The 21,056-nt window shown below is 42.7% G+C and overlaps 1 protein-coding gene across 1 annotated transcript in view; it reads right to left on the reverse strand.

Moving 5' to 3' along the window:
* DRC1 (dynein regulatory complex subunit 1) overlaps positions 1-14,016 on the reverse strand; it is a 37,013-nt gene extending 22,997 nt beyond the window's left edge. Inside the window, exons 1-7 of the mRNA XM_033125643.1 lie at positions 13,774-14,016; positions 11,831-11,918; positions 6,033-6,145; positions 3,738-3,921; positions 3,023-3,160; positions 1,961-2,047; positions 1,005-1,127 (exon numbers count right to left, since the gene is read on the reverse strand). Coding sequence (XP_032981534.1) covers positions 1,005-1,127; positions 1,961-2,047; positions 3,023-3,160; positions 3,738-3,921; positions 6,033-6,145; positions 11,831-11,918; positions 13,774-13,928 — 888 coding nt within the window. The 5' untranslated portion in view covers positions 13,929-14,016. The remainder of the gene's footprint in view (positions 1-1,004; positions 1,128-1,960; positions 2,048-3,022; positions 3,161-3,737; positions 3,922-6,032; positions 6,146-11,830; positions 11,919-13,773) is intronic.
* Between the last annotated feature and the right edge of the window lie 7,040 nt (positions 14,017-21,056).

The raw sequence follows: 21,056 nt of genomic DNA on the forward strand, positions 1-21,056 counted from the left end.
AGATAAGTAGCCTTGTCTCTGAGCCTCAGGTTGCTGGCATATAAAATGTTGTTAGTGAAAAGAATGCTGAATATTTTTATATTACTTGAAAATTATGTACTACACACCTTTTATATCAGTAGAATTTATAATTTACATATGTATATAAATGTATATATATATAATTTATTTAGATATAAATAAATTACATATATTTACATATATATAGTGTGTGTGTGTGTGTGTGTGTGTGTGTATATATATATATAGAGAGAGAGAGAGAGAGAGAGCATTTTTTTTCTTGAAATTCCACCAGAAAAGGTGAAGAGATTAAGGAGTACAAATTGGCAGTTACATATTAGTCACAGGGATGTGAAGTACAGCATAGGGAATATAGTCAAAAATATTGTAACAACCATGTACGGTGTCAGATGGGTACTAGTCTTACCAGGGGGATCACTTCGTAAGTTACATAAATGTCTACCCACTAGGCTGTATATCTGAAACTAATACAATACTGAATGTCAATTGTAATTGAAAAATTAAAAAATGTTTTTAAAAACATTTAAGCCTCAAAAAAAAAAAATAGTTGTTAGTATTTTCTCCCTCCCATGTTAGTGTGAGGATTAGAGATACTGTGCACTAAGGGCCTGGAATACAGTAGACTCTCATCAGATGGTGGCTGTCCTGGTTCTAGCCCTCTGACACAGCTAACTTGCCCTAGGGACATTTTCCCTTTATTCTGCTAAAATGCACAATGTTCTCAACGATTTCTCTCCTGTCACAGTTTCCTCCTTTCCGCATCTTGGCAGTTCTCCACCAGTTTTTTGAAAGAAAGCATTCTTCCACGCATATCTTGTACATGAGCTCCTTCAGATACGGTCATTTAAAAGAAAGCAGCTCATTAATAAAGACTGGTTGAATGGACCAACTCTAGAATATTATCAGCAGACGCTGTGGACGAAACATTTGGGTGCTCTGTCTGCTCTGCCACCCAGCTGCTCCAGCGGAGGGACAAATCATACCTGCACATCCTGCTCCAGCTTGATCTTAATCAAGCTGTACTCTTCACAATCCCATATCCTCTGCTTGTTCAGCTGCTTCTCATAGTCCTCTACTTTCTTGATGAGGTTCATAAGATACTCCAGCTGAAGGCACAAGAAGACGAGGGGGAAAGTCAGGCCCTGTCCCTGCCATGACTCGCTCCTCCAGGTGGCCTGACAAGAGTGACACAGTGGAGGGACTGAAAGTGTCGTGACTCAGGAAGGAGTCTATCAGCCCTCAGAAGCCCCTACAATCCAAGGCTTTGCATTGCTTACTGGGGCCAGTACTCCAGAAACTCCAAGAGGAAAGCTCCATTAAGAAATTAAGCACAGGGGGATGTAATGTACAGCACAGGGAATATCGTCGGTAATACTGTAATAACTATGCAGGGTGTCAGATGGGTACTAGATTTATCGGGGTGATCACTTCATAAGTTATATAAATGTCTAATCACTATGTTGTACATCTGAAACTAAAATGACATTGTATGTCAACTGTAATTTAAAAAGAAATTTTAGAAAAAAGAAATTAAGCACTGTCAGATGTTTGTATTTCTAAAAAAAAAAAAAAAATCACTGAGACTTGGTCAAGTTATTTCTTCATTCTTTACATCTCTGAAATTAAGTGACAACCCCACACCCTTTAAAATGTGTCTTAAAGCAGCTTCATGGGCCACAAATACCCATGACCAGGGTAGGTGCCCAGGAAAGAAAGGAGAAAGTGACAGGACCGTGGAGATCACCGCGAGCTGCAAAGGTGGCACTCACTGCCACCAGACATCTGCCATCTGCACGGCCACGCTGATGAACTATGAAGCTCAGTAATGAATGTCTGCCACAGCAACCCTCCCCAAGGTACAAAAAGGCCAACATATTCAGTCACCGTAGCCATCACCCCAGACTCCACGGATCACCCTTGACACCTGCCCCCCACTTACCTCTTTGGTGTTGTGAGCCTGCAGCGCCCACTCCCATTTCTTCTTATTACTGTTCAGGAGCTCCTGCCGTTCCACCTCAAATGCTTTCTACAACGAAGAAGAAAAAGGGCTCTTGTGTCTATCCTGAAGAGGCAGGTCCCATAGTATCAAAGAACTCAGCTAATAGTGCAAGTGCCATGTTCCCAACCACACAAAGTCAAATCCAAATGCAGACTTGCCAAGTTTCATGCAACCAAATGTCTACGCAAGTTGTTAAATGGAAATCAGTGATATGAAGTCTATACTTCACACAAGTTTAGAGAGGAAATGTGCCAACTGTCCTGTAACTTAGTCAATATCTGAGGCAGAGAGCTGGAGGAAGGCCAGTGTCCCTGTTGGCAAACCCTGGCACGTAATTCAGTCATGACTAGGGTTGCTGCATTGCTATGGTTGGGATTCCCACAAAGCAAAAGCAGCATGGCGCTCACCGTGGGTAGGCCTGGGACGCAGAAACCAGTCTATAATAATCCAAAGAGAGAGATCCCCCACCTTCTCGGCTCTCTTCCATTTTGGAAAGATCTGAATTTCAATCTCAATTCTTAACATTTCCTTCAAATTCAAAGTATTGATTCCTGAGTCCTGTTTGCCACGCCCTTTCCCCAGCTCTGACCGCCATTAATCAATCAGATAAAGGAAGGTTATGGAACACTTTTCTCCCTCCTCTACTCCTCTCACCCGTCCGTGCCTGGTCTTATTTTCTTTCAAAGCACTTATTACCGCCTGCCAAATTATATAGTTAGTAATGTATCTATTTACTGTCTAGCTGTGTTACTAAAATACAGGCTTTATCAAAGATTTTGTTTTGTTCATGGCTGTCTTCCCAGCCCCTGGTACAGTGCCTGGCATACAGTAGACATTTGATGACTATTTGTTGAATGAGTAAATAAATTCATGAAACCCCAGAGCAGAGACAGAAATCAGAGGACCGGGACCCCTGGGACCCTCCTTAGATGGTTAGGACAGACCCAGCTCTCCTCGCAGGGGCCTCCCAGGGCACACAGCAGGCCTTCCACACCCTCTTACCTCAATGTGATGGAGCTCCTGACGAAAGGTTTTCATTACATTCTTCACTTGTTCTTCCATCCTATCCAGGAGCAAGCAGATGTCATCTGACTGTTTCTTCAAGTCCTTCACATATTGGTCATCCTTTGTTTTTAACTCCTAGAAAAGAGCATGTCAAAGATTGGTCGAAAACTGACACAGAAGCAAGAGGTGCCATGCACACCCCACCTGACCCCCCTCATCAGCATCTGTGACCAGGAGGAATTACCGCCGTACAAGGAGAAAGCGGCATCAGGAGAGTTTGGGAAAGCCCGGGAGAAAGCACGGCCAGATGGCACGGAGTGGCCTCAGCTCCGGACAAAGTGCCGAAGGAGCAGCACAGAACCAAACCCTCAATGTTTATTTCCTGCAAATCTCCCTGCAAGCTCCCAGGAAGCCCTGGATGTGCCAGCTGAGTGACACAGGAACATATCTACTGCAGACCAAGTTCCATTCCTTAACACATAAAAGTGGAAACAGAATTCGCTACCAAAGGACATCTTTTTATTAGGAAGCCAACCACTCTAAAATGACTGCGCCAAGCCTTTTCTTCTTCTGGTGAAAAGTTGATGCAGCATTCTGAGTCCTGACGTAAAGCCTCCACATTTTTCCTTTCAGGAAAAGCAAACTAATAACCCAGTGAAACGCCCCCAGCCAGATCCCCCTGGGCTGGGCCTGAGTGACCCGAGACTCTTGCCTGCTGTAAGTCGCTGATAAGCTTGTTCTTATCTTCTATCAGCCCAGCACACTGCACCTGCTGGGTGTTGAGCATTTCCCACAGCTCCTGGGGAATTCTCTTCTGTTTGCCCTCCTCCCACTTGGCGCTGATTTCATCAAATTTGTCCTGGCTGGTCTTGACTTCATTCTCCAGCTTTTCAAGCCTGCAAATACACCGGCCATGCCCGCCCAGTTGCTGATGTTGCCTTTCAACAGAGCAGATGGGGCCCGGGAGTTTGTACCACATGCCCGCCTACCAAGCACTGCCTCCAGATACACCCACCAAAACCCAACCAGGCTCCCAGAAATCTTCTTTTAGTTTAATGGGTGACGATAAGGAACTGAGACCAAATAAACAAAGTGACACATAACAAAAACTGATCAACAGTAAAGCTATACACATACATACACACACACACACGCACACACACATACACATGGATCGAGTGTCAATTTGTCACATACTTCTGAGTAAGATGGTAACACACAATAGTTCAGTACTTGGTCACTGGAGTCACATAGCTTGTGTTCAAGTCCTGACTTTGCCACTAACTCTCCACTTTAGGCAAGTGGCTTCACCTCAGCAAGCCCTATTGTTCTCATCCATAAAATGGAGTGTCTACCTTCAAATGGCTGTTGTCAGTCGTCAGAATTACATCAGATGATACTCAGCACACTAGTCACTTAACAAACGGTACTCACATGATGAATTGTCATTACCAACATGACCTCAAGTGTCGGCCATTCCTCTCCCAAATTATCAATCAATGACCAGTGGAATGTACAAACAGGGAAACTCCACCATTAGCAATGAGAAATAGAGATGGTTTTCCAGAAATTCCAAAGAAACTGTGTGATGGAGTATTTTGAGGATGGGCCTAGATTGAAGGAAGGCCTTCGGGCTGAGATGTGGGGCTCCTTCTGAGAACAGGGGCTGGGGCATATGCCAGAGACTCCGTCCCTACCCTAACAGACTGTACTTCTTCTATGAGATTGTCTCCAAACAAGAGTGCAAATGCCCTCGAGCACAGGAATCACAACTTAATCATCTTGTGATCCCCTTTCTCCTCTCCACCTTCCACATCAGGACACATAGTACCTACTAGAATTCAGTTGACTTGTTTCTACAAAAAGTGAGAAATAGCCATCAGGTCATCTTTCGAAAACCCACAACTGTCTTCTAACTCTGCCACTTAAGCCCTTCAATTTTTCTTCAATGGCTACAGGACGAAGCCTAACTCCCTGGCGTGGCACTCTGGGCCTTTCACAAGCTGGCCCTGCTGGGGATCAGCCAATTCAGCTTGACACAAGCCATGACAGTCAGTGGGACGTTTCAAGAATAAAGTCACAACTGCATACTGGTAAAGGTGGTAAAATTGCCATGGGGGAAATACTTAAGCTGAACAACTAAAACTGTTGTTAAAATCGTGCTGTGTATGTATATGCTGAGATGGGCTAAAATGGTCAAGTGGGTTGCTTTTCTAATTGAACTCTACATTGTTGAGCAACCTGAGGCCTGGGAACATGAGTGTGCCTGGCAGTCTGCCTGCTAAGAACTGGAGCTGAAGGTCTTCCATGGGTTCCCACTACCCCTCTGACCCTCTATGCTTCAAACGTGGAGTCTTTACTATTCTGTAACACCTGCTACACTGTACATCACACTGAGATGTTTAATGGGTCCGGTTCTTCTCATTCATTTAAACCCTCATGGCTTTTTATCCCCCACCCCCGGCCCACATATCCTTTACTATCACGCTATTCCCAAGCATATCATGTGATCTGTGCCTCTGCACAAGCTGTTCCCTCTGCGAACATGCCCACTCTTCTTCTCCTCAAATTCCCACTCTTCCTTTACAGCCCAACCCAAAGGGCACTTTGCCTGGTGAGTTTCCTCTCATCGCTCCAGAGAGAACATGTGTTTCCACAACTCTTTCCACATACCTTCATTTTAACATAAATCATGGTTGGCTGTTTCCATGTCTATCTTGACTAGACTGTGAACATCAAGACCAGAGGCTGTATTCATTCACTCCTTTTTGTATCCACACAGCTTGGCACATGTCAGGAAAGTAACACTTGAAGAAGGGAGGAAGCAGGGAGGGAAGCCAGGAGGAAGGGAAGGAAAGGAGGAGGGAGGGCGGATTCACAAGGGAAAGAAGAGGATTCTACTACACCAAGTTTGACAGAGCCACTTCCCCATGACTAGGGACAACTTAGGGACCTGGAGAGGAGAGATCTGCACATCCACCCGTCTTCAGAGCAGGGGCCTCCTCACCTCTGACGCTTTATCTCCTCTTCTTCTACTCTCCTGTGAGTCTCTCTGATATCTGCAGCCACCTGGATATTTGTCACCAACTCAGTGCCACACAGCAGCAGTTTAGCCAATTTCTGAAAACAAAGACGTGAGAATTTATAACAGTTAGAACACTTTATAAAGAATGTATACATTTGCCAACTTGTACTCCATAGAGTTGTTTATAAATGTATAACTTTATAAAGTTAGAAACGCTTTGCACACTGTTGGCAGCTATTCTATCTCACCAAACAGGAATTAAAAGCTACCATAAGACTTCTCAGCATAGCATCTATCTAGCAACCCATTTCCATCAGGGCATTGGTGACATGATGCTATAGGTTACAACTGAATAGCTCTGGGAGACTCTGGGTGTCCTTCAGTTTATTGTCAGTATGCTGGCATGTGCTCCAGGTACATGTACTGTCCCCAGTAAGCCTCCAAGTGGCTGGCACTGCCGGGGTCCTTTCCAAGACTCTCATTTGGGGGGGAGGCAGACAATAATACTTGACCTCCCATGTCCATTTCCCGCTCTCTTTTTTTAGTAAGAGAACACCCAAATTTTAGCTGGGCATTTGATCTCCCAAAATAGAATCATCTTCCACACTCCCTTGCAGCTAGAACCTGGTCTGATCTGAGCACACGAGCAGAATGGATACGTGCCACTTCTGAATTGTGCCTTAATGGGGAAAGGTATGCCCTCTGCTACCCATTTCCCCTTTCTCCAGGCTGGAATGTGGTGCTAAACTACAATGTGATGAGCAGATGAAGGCAACCCAAGGAAGGGCAGAAGGAAATGAGGGTCCGACATTGAGGAGCCCCCATATCAGCCCTGGACGACTAATACTCTGAACGATTAAGTGAGGCAGAAAAATAAGCTTCTGTCTTATTTAAGCTAACGTCATGTGGGATCTTTTATTCTGATACAGAAGAGAACTGGAGCTGGCTGCACTGCCCTCTCCCTTAATGGACTCAGGAATTTTGCTATTGGTATCCTCCTAATCCCTCTTTATAAATTCCACACTCAGTGTCTTCACTCCTGGCCTCTTGGTGATGTCATAATTTCATCAAAAAGTTCAGGTATCTTTAATTCATGCCTAAGTTTTTCCAAGTCTGTTTTGGAACTTACAAATTCTCCAACTCTCAAACCGTTTCTGAACTAAGAACCCATAAATAGCTCTACCCCAAGGAGTCATTGAAATGGCCTGAGATGCTACTTCAACTCGCTGGTCTATGGGAATTTTGAAATGCGGTTTTAATGACCACTCCACTGCATGACTAATGACTACAGACCCTAAACCCAGATATCTTTGGCACTGCAGACTTTTTTAAATGCCTGCTGTTTTATCACTTGTACCAAATGGTTTTACATGCATAAGGAAGTAATGGCTTCCTATAGTTTTGAGCAATTTTCTATTTTCTACTCAAACAATGCGAACGTCAGAAATTTCAGAAGCCAGTATTTAAGACTCAAAGTAAAATTGAATAAAATTATATAATCACCAACAAACCGACAAACACACCCCTAACATTTCTGAGACCCAGGGGAAGAGTTTAAATGGAGGTCTACCAACCATATATCTAAATATTTACAAATTATAATTCAGTGTTATAAGCTGTCAAATAAAATATGTCTGTCCTCCTACCTTGACACCTTCATAACAATTTAGAAGTCCTACTTTGAATTCAGACTATACCTCCGCGTGCCACTCAGAACTCTGAGGGAGAGCCGGTCTCTGGCCTCCAGCCCACAACCCACCCCATTGCCACCCACCTCTTTCTTCCACCATGAAGGGCTTCACATGAGGCATATGGATTTCCCAGCTCCGTCTACACCCCTTGGCGATCCATCAGGCCTAGAGGTCGCTCCACTGTGGCCTCGCCTGCCCTGAGCAGGACAAACCCCAGGAAGAGGCCCATGCAGGCCTTGAACGTGTGCTCAGAACCCTTTGGACAGGGAATTTGGGTTCTGTGACACACAGAGAGTGACCTAAAGGGGGAACTTGGGCTCTGAGTGAACTTGAGGCAAGTCCACTTGAGGTGGGGGGACATTCAGAGGAAAGCCAGAGCAAGACACGGGACCCTCATCACCACCACTTCTATTTAATGGCCCAGAGGGCCAATCTAGTGCAATAAGGCAAGAAAAAGAAATAAAAGGTGTAACTATTGAAGAGGAAGAGATAAAACTGTTATTTGCAGATGAAACGATTATCTATGTAAAAAAATAAAAAAGAACCTACAGGTAATCTATTAGAATTCAAAAGTGAATTTGACAAGGTTATTGGATATCAAATCAATATATGAAAATAATTATACTTTTATATATGAACCATGAACAATTATAATCTCAGTAAAAAGTATAAAACATTGCTGAGCAAAATTAAAGAATATCTAAATAAATATAAGGATATTTTATCCTCATGAGTTGTAAATCTCTAGATTGGTAAGATATTAGTTCTTTCCCAAATTGATCTACAGATTCAACACAATTTCAGTTAAAATCCCAGCATGTTTTGTTGGTGGAAATTGACAAGCTGATTCTAAAATTTACATGGAAATGTAAAGGGTCAAGAATAGCCAACACAATCTTAAAGACCAACAAAGTTGGAGGATCTACCCTACCAGGTATCAAGCCCTGTCACAAAGCTACAGTAATAAAAATAGTGTGCAACTGGCATAAAGACAGACAAATAGACCAGTGGAACAGAACAGAGAATCTAGAAACAAACACACATATGTAATCACCTGATTCGCAAGAAAGGTGCACTGCAATTCTGTGGAGAAAGGATGACCTTTTCAATAAATGGATCAATTAAAAATTCATACGGATTTTTTTTTTCATTGCAAGTTTTTTATTCATTCAACAAATGTTAAGTGCCTACTACATGCCGAGCACTGTCCTAAATGCCACGCTAAATATAAAATATTGAAGAGTCCTGGCTAATTTTTTTCTCCTCGGTACTTACCATTGTCTAACATATTAATGTTTCTTTATTTTTCTGTTTCCCTTGTATTTTCCGTAAGCTTGTTTTGTTAACTGTTCTATCCCCGGAGGCTAGAACAATGCAAGATACGCAATAATATTTGCTGAATGGTTGAATGCCTGATCCTTCAGCCCTGGTAACTTTGACTCATTGACTTACCTAGTAATGGGAATTTGGCTGAAATTGCCTGATACAATCAGCTCAGGTGGCTCAGAAACATTCCATCTCTTTTAAGCCATGTCATTTCATTAGAGTGGTTTGGGAGTAGGTAAAACCACCTTGTCTGTATAAAGGTATGTAAGCAGTTACTGTTTTTGTCCAGAGCTAGTCACACTGTTTATATAGTGTGATGTCAACAGCCCTGGGGGTTGCCACGTGTGAACCAAGTTAGCAATTAACAGTGTCATGTCATACTTTTCCGTGGAGGTAGTTGTCACTCTGGGTGTGGGTAGTGACTGTCAAGGGTTGGGGTGGGGGCCAGGGCTGACAGTGAAGACTGAAGTAGGGGGAGTGGAGGTTCTGAAGCGACGAAGTCCCCACTTCAGGTTGGCTGCTGGGAAGAAACTGGAGCAGCCCCAAGAACTCAGAGATATTATGGGTTCATTTCCAAACCATCACAATGAAGTGTGTAGTATTCATCTTTTTGGTGGTGGGGTGTCTTGCCTTCAATATGTAAAAAATGCAACATCTTTTCCGCCTTCACAAAACTGATTTTGTAACTTCTATTTCCCTTAGAGGCTACCTCAGTCTTCATTTCCACCTTATTTTCCCTGGATGGGCATACCGGAAGCAGGGAGGAGGGCAAAGGTTGCTGAGAAAGACATGAAGGACCTTGATGGCGGAAAAACCAGGAGGTAGGTTTTCAACCACCATGGTGCCACCTTCCCGAACCGCAGAGTATTTTGGGGAACCTGGAAGGCCACATTTCCACACATCATGGTGTCTGGAGACACTTCTCATTAGATTTTTGAAAACTGTGAGTCCTACCTTTATTCCACACACGCAAATCAATTCAGGATAGATTACAGACCAAAATGTAAATAGTAGAACAGTTTTATTCTTCCAGTAAAAGAAAATACGGAAGAATAGCCTCATCAACTTGGAGTAGATGAAGATTAAACAAAAAACAAAAAGAATTATCCTTAAAAATGATTAATAAGGTACAATGCCAAGGACAGGAGCCCCTCCTGCCCAGGTCTTAGGGCAGAACTGGTTTTTAATGCCTTGATATTGTGGAAGGTAACATTTTTTGGTATACATTTCTCCTTGATGACAATGCATTTCATGACTTAAGTCCTAAGTGAAAGGAACCTTGAAAAGTTGCTAATGAAAACAATATCATCCTTTTGGTTTTATACTCAATTAAAGCATTCTCAGGATGAACTGTATATCAGCATTTTCAAGATTATATCAATATAAACTATAACAGTATTTTCAAGATTACGTATAATATCCTTTTGATCCTACACAGAAATGCTCAGAGATCACTGACCCTTTAGATGGAGAAACCCAGGTACAAAGAGGTGACATGACTCATGTACTTCCCAGTAAGCAACAGGTCTGGACTGAGAACCCACCACAGCTCAATATTCTTTCCACTACAGTAAAATATCTCATCCTGGACTCGGTACAGTACAGGTTATTCTCCATGTGTCTCTATGCTCTGTAATAATATTTCAGTAGCTTGAATATTTTTTCTCCCAGTTAAGTACATTTCAATTTCTGCCAGAAATGATCTCTCTCCTCTCCACTTTTATAAATCCCACCTATTTTTCTAAGACCTGGCTCAAATCCCACTTTCTCCATATGACCTTCCCTGACCAAACCAGCTTAGTTAGCAATTTTGCGTATCTCAATTCCTACAGTACCACTGTCTATGCAGTTCACTTCACAATTAATTCAATGCGGCACTTTGCCAGGTCTGGCTTGCTATTTTGAACTGGTGTTTTTATCCCTCCAGCACCTCTTGTTCCAAGTCCTTTATTAAATATCCCAGGAGCCCTGTCATTGCCATGGGAGACAATCGATTTTCTTTTTCGTGTTTGTTAAGTTATGCACTACTCCACAGGCACACAAACAGGCTCTCGCTCTCACAGAGCTTATAATTTCATTGGGGACATCGTGTGCACACACATTGGAAAAGTCATACAAGGCAGAAAATTATCCAAGATGAAATGAATTCCATAGACAAAAAGGGCTCAATGTGTGAATTAAAGTTCAGCCTGGGCTGCGGAGGAACTCATGGAAGGGTTGGAACTTAGATGGTCTTAAAGTGTGGGAAGGTAACCTGATGTCAGGAGAGAAGAAAGAGTAAAGGAGAGAAGGGAGGAAAAGGGGAGGAGAGGAGCTTGGTATTCCAGATGGTCAAAGGAACAAAGCAGGAAGAAGCACGCCCCACTGGAGGTGAGTAACTGGATGGGCCTAGCCAAAGTGGAGGCCCAAATTCGGTGATAATGGGAGAAAAGATTGGAGAGTTCAAATGTAGACAGACTACAAAAGGCCTTGAATGTCAAGCTAAATCATTTGGACTTTATCCTGTGAATAAATACCATTAAAAGTGTGGGAGCAAAGAAGACACAGCATCACATAAGAAATTATACTATGAAAGCTCAGTCCTAGAGAGCTCCCCAAATGGGGAACGTTCAAACTCAGTTCTGCCAAGAGACAGAAATAGAATCTCTATTGAGACTTGATCTCTACTGAGTTTCTTCTAGTCTAAATACGAAAACCATGGCATCACACCCAGCTCTCTAGTCTCACAGGCCTGAGAGGACTCATTTGCTACCCAGTTCATACCAGTCTGCTTTCTTCTTTCTGTTTATAGCTCTTGCTTTGATCTTCCTCACTCTCTTTCTTTCCATCTAAATAGTCTCCAAGCGCTTCCCTGTGATGGAAAACAGTAGAGAAACTGAAGTTATTTTCAGTACTTAAAATCTATATTCAAAGTTTCCGTACTACTTCATACCACATACAAAAATATACTTCATATGGTTAACAATGTAAATATAAAAAAACACAATCATAAAACACTAGAAGTAAATACAGGAGAGAGCCCATCTCAGAATAAGACCAAAGTTTGAGAGAGAAAAAAGATTGAATGATTTTACTTCCTAAAATTTTTCGATTTTATTCTTGAAAGTCAAGGGAGAAACCAGTAAAAGATATTTGATGAAATTTTGCTCTCTATAAAATAGAAAGGGCTCCTTCAAATCAATACAAAAAAAGACAAAATACCAAATAGAAAAGGTGGCAAAGAGTGTGAACAGGCAATTTACAGAAGAAATACGAATGGCAAATAGACATTTGAAAATATGTTCAACTTCACCTATAACCAGAAAAATGAAAGTGAAAACCCTATAAGGCATCATTACCCTCCTATCAGACTGGAAAAGATTTAAAAAGTTGATAATAGTATTTACTCACACTCACGGGGCCGTGTTCATTCTCCTGATCTCTGTCAAAGTATAGTCTGAATAGATCCGGACCATCTGGATATCTCACAGAACATCACACTGATAAACCATATCAGGATTAGCAAACTATAGCCTGTGTGACAAATCTGACCCACCTGTTGTTGTATGGCTCACAAGCAAAGAATGATTTTTACATTTTTAAATGGTTAAAAAAATATGATCAGGATGAACAGGCAGAGCACAGAGGATTTTTAGGGCAGCAAAACCATTCTGTACAATACTTAACAGTGGATACATGTCAGTATATAGTTGTCAAAATCCATAGAATACCAAGAGTGAAACAACATGGACTTTGGGTGACAATGATGTGTCACTGAGGTTCATCAATTGTAACAAATGTACCACTCTGGTGGGGATGTTGATGGTGGGGAAGGTTATGCATTTGTGTGTGGGGGGGGGGGATAGGAGGTATATGGGAAACCTCTGCGCTTTCCACTCGATTTTGCTGTAAACCTACAACAGCTCTAAACACGAATTTTATTAATTTAGAGGAAAAAAGATCAAAATACAAAGAACATTTTGTGACATATAAACATTACGTGAAATTCACACGTCAGTGTCCATAAGTAAAGTTTGGTTGGAACACAGCCAGGCCACTTTGGGCCCCGTGTGTCCAATGGCCACAGATGAGAAGCCACCGTCTCGGTAGGGCAGCCGACCCTGACCAGCCGGACAAGGTGTAAGTGCTGTTACATAGCGAGGGCGTTCAGGAATTCAGGGGGTCACACAGGTGCCTCCTGGTACCCCTGAGGACAGCCAGTCCACTGTGACTGAATGGATGGCGCGGGACGCCCTGGCCTGAGAGGGGTAAGGTTCTCCATCTCAGACTCTTCACGAGCGAGGCTTTGTGTCACACAACCAGATAAGCCACTGAAACCAGAAATAATAGCTGAGGTCCACTGGGTAAATACTTGTGGAGGAAGGCAGGTTGGGAGGAAGGAGAGACATCTCCGAGGACAGGCCATGCATGGCCTGCATTTCAGTGTATTCGCCACAGTGCCTGGTGCAGCAGGCAGTCAACAAAAGTGCTGAAGGGATTATTATTTCCGCCTTTGACTTTACTAGTGTTAAATGTTTTAGTGTCTCCTACTTTGCTTGCACCTGTTTTCTCTCTCATTAAGAAACAAGGCCCGCTCACACTTGGGGCACTCCGGCCCCTCACCTCAGGGGCTCCAGCGCCGGTCAACGGCTCCCCTCAGCCCCGCACTACCTCCGGGGTTCCGGGGCTCCCGGGTCCCGCGGCCGGCCCGCCCACACCCCGCTCACCGCCTCCGGGCTTCCAGGCGCGCCGCTATGCGGAGACGCCGGGCCTGGATCCGCTCCTGAGGGTTATCAGAATGGACCGAGGGCCGGAGAATCGAAGCGGATAAATGCTCCTCCTCTGTCTCCTCCAGGTCCCCCAGGGGTCCGGGCGGATTCATAGCGGTGTCTCCCCAGGCAGCTCCGCGGGGACCGCCGCCAGACCGCCGCCGCGTTGCTAGCAACAAGCAGTTACTAGGGAAAAGCAGTCACCTGACCCGCGGCGGAAGTGAGTGTACGCGCAGTTCTTTAGGCCCCGCCCACCGGCATTCAGAACGTGGTGCCCCAGCTTTGGGCTTTATTGCTCTCTCCTGCAGTTGGGGTGCACGGTCCTGGGCCACCACGAAGGCCCGGTCATATTAGCGGAGACTGGAAGACTAAAGAGCTGGACCAAGTTGTGGTTCATTGCTTACAGATGATGAATTCATCGTTCATTCACTCATCAAACGAACATTCCTCAAAATCATGTTCATCAGATATTATTGAGCACCTCTGTGCCAAGCGCTGTGCTAAGGGTATGGGTGTTGACCTTTCCTCATGGATGGTACAGAATAGGTCTGCTCCGAGCCTACTGCCTCTTTGGAAAGTTTGAACTAAAGTATATCGCATCCATCTATTCATCATCCATTCATTTTTGAGGTCCTACTTTGTGCATGGAGCACCTCTCTCCGCTAGAACGTGAAACCCCCAGCTATCAATAAATTTTTACCCAGCAAGGGATTGTTGTCTCCTGTAGCCGTTTTCAGTAGGGCTAAAACCTAGGACAATTCTACCACCACTACCCTCAATCACATACTTACAGAAAGAAGAAAGGGGGAGCAGAGGGAAATAGTACCCAGAGGCGTGGGGGGCCGGGAGAAATAACAGGGTACAGAAGCACAATTAAACCCTCAAGGAAGCATTGTCCCTTGAAAAAGCCCTATTTCCTGGGTGTTTTTTTGTCTCGTTGTCAACAAAAATAGTATTCTTCTTGAGAGTTAAAGCCCTTTAAAAAAAAACAAACTGGATATTTGACAGGGTCTTGTTCCATTGACCTGTGGGAAACTGGGGAAAGGGCTCTGGAGTAGTGAGAAAATGCGGGTCCTAGTCCTAGACCTGCCCTGCAGCCTTGGATAAGTCCCAACCACGTGAGTACCATTTTTCCAACTGGCATATGGTACTACTCTCGGCCTACTCAACTCAGGCAATTGTGGGGCCAAAGAAGACAAGCGCTTTGTAAGACCTCCCCAGAGGCAAAGAGTTTTGGTGTTTTGGATTTTTTGCAAGTCTACAAGTGATAGATTTAGGAGTGCCAAAATTCTGGAGCAAGTGCCAAAATCTTGGAACAGCCAAGAGTTCCAACAGCTGCCCAAATCCTTGTCCCACATCTTGGGGTGAGCAGTGGGGGTAGTAGTATGTTTGCTTTGGGGTTTTAGGGATCCGTCAAATCTCTCTCCCCTTTAGTTGTAACCTCAAGTATTAAACTTCCCTAGGGGCCATGGAATCAGAGGTAGTGCTCTGACCAGGAAGCCTACTGGTCCTGGCCCACGTTTGCACCACCTTGAGAAGAGAAACAAATCCAAGTGTGTGTGCACGACTACGGCTGGGAGTTGGCTGCCATGAGAAAGTCAGTGGGAATCAGCAGTTACATGGGACACGTACCATAAAAAGCGATGGAGAGTGATCAATAAGATACTTGGCCATCAAGGTATCCCCGATACCATCACTCCAGACAGATAAGGAATCTGACTCCCTTTTTTGCTGTTTGATTTCTGACAGCCTTTAAGCTTCACAGCTTTTTTTCCCTCTGCTCCACATCTGGGCAGCTGACTTTAAAAAACAAACAAACAAAGCCTGGGTGCTCTCTCCTTTGGCCCTGGCTGGCGGGAGGTTCCAACAGTGTGCATCCATCCCCACCCCTTAACCACAATAAAAGCCCTGAGCCAGGCTCCTTTCCTGGCTCTCTCCAGCCATCTTCCAACCAACTGGGAGATCTTCCTTGTGGTCAGACAGCCCTGATTACGTAATAAATCTCTTTAAAGACACTCATTCACTGCTGGTAGGTACCTTTTAGGACAGTTTGCCAATACCTCTCACTAAGTATATGCATGGACTAAGCAATTCTACTTAAAAGAATTATCCTGGGGATAATGGGTCTAGGCTACAGCTCCATTGGGTTAAAATTACGTCAATTTTATTCAGCACTGTTACATACAGCACCTAGCACAATAGCTGGTATGTACATGAGTGCTCAACAAATATTTTTCTAATGAAACGTACAATTTATTTGTATGCTCACTGCAGTTATCTGTAATATTATGGATGTAACCCAAAATCCATCAATAGGGGAACTAATTAAGCATTCATGGGATGAGAAACAATGTAGCCACTATAAATCTAACCTAGAAAGACATCCAAAATATATTACAGAGGAAGAGATTAGGCAGCACAATATGTAGAGGATGATCCCAATTTTATTTAAAATATATGTAGTATGTACACAAGAAAAATGAGGGAAAAACACAAAGTAGTTGATATCTCTGGGGGTTAGGTCTATGGATGATTTTTAATTCTCTAAAAAAATTTACAAAGAACACAAATCATTTTTCATGTAACAAAAAATAAAGTTTATTTTTTCATTTAATTTTTTTTTTTTTTTAAAGAGTGGTAACAGGAGATCCTGAAGAGACTGTAGTGAGCAAGAGTAGGGCTCACAGATGAGAGGTTTTTGGGGGAGGGACATAGGAGAATTCACTGGCCCCTGGAGTCTGGTCCTCAACTGGTAGCCCATATTCCAAAAGCAGACTTGCTTTTGAGAACTGACTTACACTAATAAGCTCAAAAAAGAAAAACATATAGAGAATACACTAATCTGAGCAAAAAAACTACAACTGACACACAGGGCATGTGTGTGTTTTATGACTGGTGACCAGCACATCTACGTGTCTGACCTACAAAGGGAATCAAACTATAACTGGGAAGTTTCTTGATGATATACAATGGACTCAGGAGCCCACGATGGGAACAACTTGCCACAAAGACTGAACAGGTCAAGTCCTTGGGGCATGGCACCCTCATCCCTGGGGAAGTTTTGGGTGACAAAAGCAAAACCTGGATATATGGGCTTCCTTTGCTATGCTACAGGCTGGTCATTCACTTCAGCTTAGTCTTCTTCCCGAAAAAGAATTATGTTGGTTAAATTTTGGCATACTAAGTCACACACGTCTTAATTCTACATCCATAAGGTCACACCGAATCACCTTAATTGGGATTTGGGGATTCATCAAACATTTACATAATTTCTTGGTTTACCCCTATCTCCCATTTGATATGAATTATACTAATAGATTCTCAGAAGGCAATCTTGTTTTCTTCATTTCTAGTTATTTTTAGAACTGTCTCATCATCATCTTTATGTATTGCCTACAAAAGGTATGAAAGGAGGAAGGGAAGTCATGAGTAGGTCATATGGCTTAGGGAAAACATCAAAGGTAAAAAACTTGAGAACTAGGTATTAGTAGAAATCAAGCACCTCCCTGAGACCACTCAGTGCTAAACACACTACATGCATTATTCATAACACGTAACTGTGGTGATACTAATCCCATTTTACAGATGAAGAAACTGAGGCTTAGAAAAAAATAAGTAACTTGCCCCGAGTCAAAGCTTGCAAAGTTGAACATAAGTTAAAAAAACAGTTGTTGGGGAGGCCGAATGGCTCAGTTGGTTGGAGCACAAGCTCTGAGCAGCAGGGTTGCCGGTTCGATGCCCACATGGGCCAGTGAGCTGCGCCCTCCACAACTAGATTGAAGACAATGAACTGCCACTGAGCTTCCAGAGGGATGGTCAGATGGCTCAGGTGGTTGGAGTGAAAGCTCTTAACAACAAGGTTGCTGGTTCAATTCCCGCATGGGATGGTGGGCTGCGCCCCCTGTACCTGGAGATTGAGGACTGGACTTGGAGCTGAGCTGCGCCCTCCACAGCTAGATTGAGGTCCGGTGACTTGGAGCTGATGGGCCTGGGAGAGGCGCACTGTTCCCCCATATTTCCCCAATAAAATTTATTTTTTAAAAAAAGTTGTATTAAAAGTTTGGGTGGCCTTGAGAAACTCAAAATGAAAACAAGAAGAAAAATGAAAGCAGTTAGGAAGTTTTCTTTCAGGAAATTTGTGATCAGAGGGAAAAGGATGAGAGCAGAAGAGGAACAAGACACGGTGGCAGCACCAGGTCCTTTAAAATTTAGATTGAAACCCAAGTGTGGTGACCTAGCACATACCTCTGGTGTGTCAGGTACTTGCTACACATTTGAAATGTGCAGATAGAAGGAAAGGTAACTGTGAGGGCAACCAAGAAGTTGGGAGGGCAGGGGATTAAGAGCACACAGCTGGATAATTAGCCTGGGTTCATATTGGGACATTTCTTCCTTCACCTTCTTCAAACCCATTACGATTTTTTTAAATGCCCATTGCCAGAACTGAAGAATAAATTCTGATGTAAAAAACAGGATGTAAAAAAATATTCTCCTCAAAAGCAATGCTAGAAAAACAAAGTTTTTATAAGAGCTTATCGTTCATATACTATAGTTTTGGGGTACTAAGTGTGGGTTATTAGGTTCTTGGAATTAGCCTGGAAAATTAACACCATACATTAACACTCTATGGGAAAATGTTTTGAGTATGAAACAACTACCTTACAAACTAATTTCAATGTGACCCAGGTATTATTATATATTGCCCAGTACCCATTTCTGGGGGAATCAAGAACAGTACATTATGAACAGTTGCTACTGCCAACTGCCTAGTAACTATGCTTTTTGAAACTAGTCACAGGATTATAGAACACCCAGGAGCAAACAAGGCTGATCTTTCTTAAAAAACAAAACAAAAAATCCTATTTAATGTTTTGCTCTAAAGACATCAATGATTCTTTGAGACAAGTGGCTGGACATTAATTTTCTCCCCAGAGCTCCCTCCCCTTTTGTACCTACCAAGGAAAAACAAAGAAGACAATCTGAAAACAACTGAAAGGATTTAAAAATTACTTACTCTTTACTTTTATTACAATAAATATTTATCAATAATAGAATTAAACAATTTTAAATTAAAACCTACTGCATTACTTTTGAGTTTCACAGCAGCAGAAATAAACATAAATACAGTTGAAAGGGCAAGGCTTCCAGAATCCAGTGGCAAGAAACAGTCAGGTCTTGATTATCTGGACCAACAATGGGGAACAGTAATTCTGATGATGCAAACACAATGGTGAAATGGCTGTACTCATTTGTACATCAAAGACTTGAGATGCAAAAACAATGATGAAATGCATGGCTGTACTCTAGCTGTACATCAAAGACTTTTCTAAGATATCACAACATTCCAGCTAAGGAATGTAAGCAAGTTGTGAAGCCCCACTTTTGCAAGAGCTAGATTCCTCCCCCATCAAGCTCAGGAGCAGAAGCGCTCCCAGAGCTGACTTCTGGCCAGGAGTGGGTCCCATCATCGTCTAGACCCAGAAGACTCAACCCTGGTGGGAGCAGCTATCTTTCTCAGAAGTGGTCTTCCTGGCTCCCATAATCCCTGGTGAAAGGGAAATGGAAAGTGATATATCTCAAGGGCCTTTCTTGAGGGCTGAGATGAACTGGAAGTAGGCAAGATTGTGGCTCCAAGTGGGGAAGAGGCTTCACGGTAATGGGCTACATGCAGATTAAGTCAACATGAGTAAAGTGTAATGAGGGCTTACCACTTCGCTGATAATCAAGAGCAGACCGCATATTTATATGAATATATCATACATATATATGCACAGAGAATATATGTGTACATATTAAATATGTATATACATATACCACACATAACCAGATAAAATAAAGGCTACATTATTTACCATGAACACAGCAAGTCCTAGGCAGACCAATTACTAACATGTTCAATTAAACCACTTGAATGGGAAAATAAGATGTGCTCCTCTTCATCTACTTCCCTAACACATTCTACTTACAGCAAACCGATTCCAGTTGCTTAAGTAGTATTGTTTCCAGGTACCTGAGAAGGGATGGAACCATCCTTTTGGTTCAGAATACTACAGAAAGCAAACTGCAACAGGACCAAGCTAAACAACTCAATAATTGATTCGGCCATGATTCCTGCCACCTATTCTTAGTTACAGGGCGAAACCTTACTCAGAAAAGTATCCAACTCTTTCTCTACAATTGGGTACAAATTTAATCTATTCTATTAGATGGGAGGAGAAGGGGAGAAGGCCACAGCAGGCAGTTCACACCTCGGCAATTATTCCCCGTTACCCAGAGGAAATGCTACTTAAAAAAAAATTTTTTTTTTTTTAATTTGGAGTTTAATACTAAATTCTGCTTTCTTGGCACATTTCAGAACGAGTAAATCAATACATGTAGTTGGGTCTTTGTCTCCTGAATGGCTGCTCTAATGGGGTAAGTCACCTAAACAAAATAACCTACAAATCGTGTTACTATTGTGAGCAGTCTTAATTAGCAGTTATTAAACTCAAGCCTGATACTGAATGGTACATTATTCAGATTTACAATGCAGTATTCATAGAGCTTGTAAAACTAAAACCTGGGTAATCACATCAAGTGCTAACCAATCATGTTCCTGGTCAAGAACTTACTTTTTAGATATTAAAAAGTGCTTGTCAAGAATATCAGTATCTAGAATTCATAGCGAATTGTGTATGTTTTAATAAAAAAAAATGAATTCTAATTTTAATTGTTACCCATAGAAATTGCTCAAGAGAAGACGTTAGCCAAAGAGCCGTGAGGCACTTGGTGGCAGTTAACTACTTGTGTTTTCCATCCTGTCTCTAATTTCAATATAGCATTAGATACTATATGGCCATGATCTAATTCAAATGCGTTAAAAACAGCACCACCCTGAGTTAGCCTGGTTTTCTGAATGGTTCTGTGAGGAGTAAGACAATGTGAATGGTCTGTGGAACACCACAGTCCTTCTGTTGTGTCCAAATGGACTTTCCTAGAGAGACAAGCCCTTGTTAAAATAGTCTAAAATCAGTTCACATACCACTTTCCATTCTGGGAACCTGGCCCTTCTGACCAAATGCAACACGACCGCCTTGCTCAGGTCACTTATGAGAGGGCTACAAATGGCAAACTTCTTTTGCTACCCTAAATATTAGATCACTTAAGATCTGTCTGTATAAAGAGCAGGTCCCTGTTAAAAAAAAAAAAAAAATCAGCCAGATTTTATCTCTTGCATATTTCTTTACCAAAGAGCAAAGCAT

This window comes from Rhinolophus ferrumequinum, chromosome 13, assembly GCF_004115265.2.
Source record: "Rhinolophus ferrumequinum isolate MPI-CBG mRhiFer1 chromosome 13, mRhiFer1_v1.p, whole genome shotgun sequence".
Lineage (NCBI taxonomy): Eukaryota > Metazoa > Chordata > Mammalia > Chiroptera > Rhinolophidae > Rhinolophus > Rhinolophus ferrumequinum.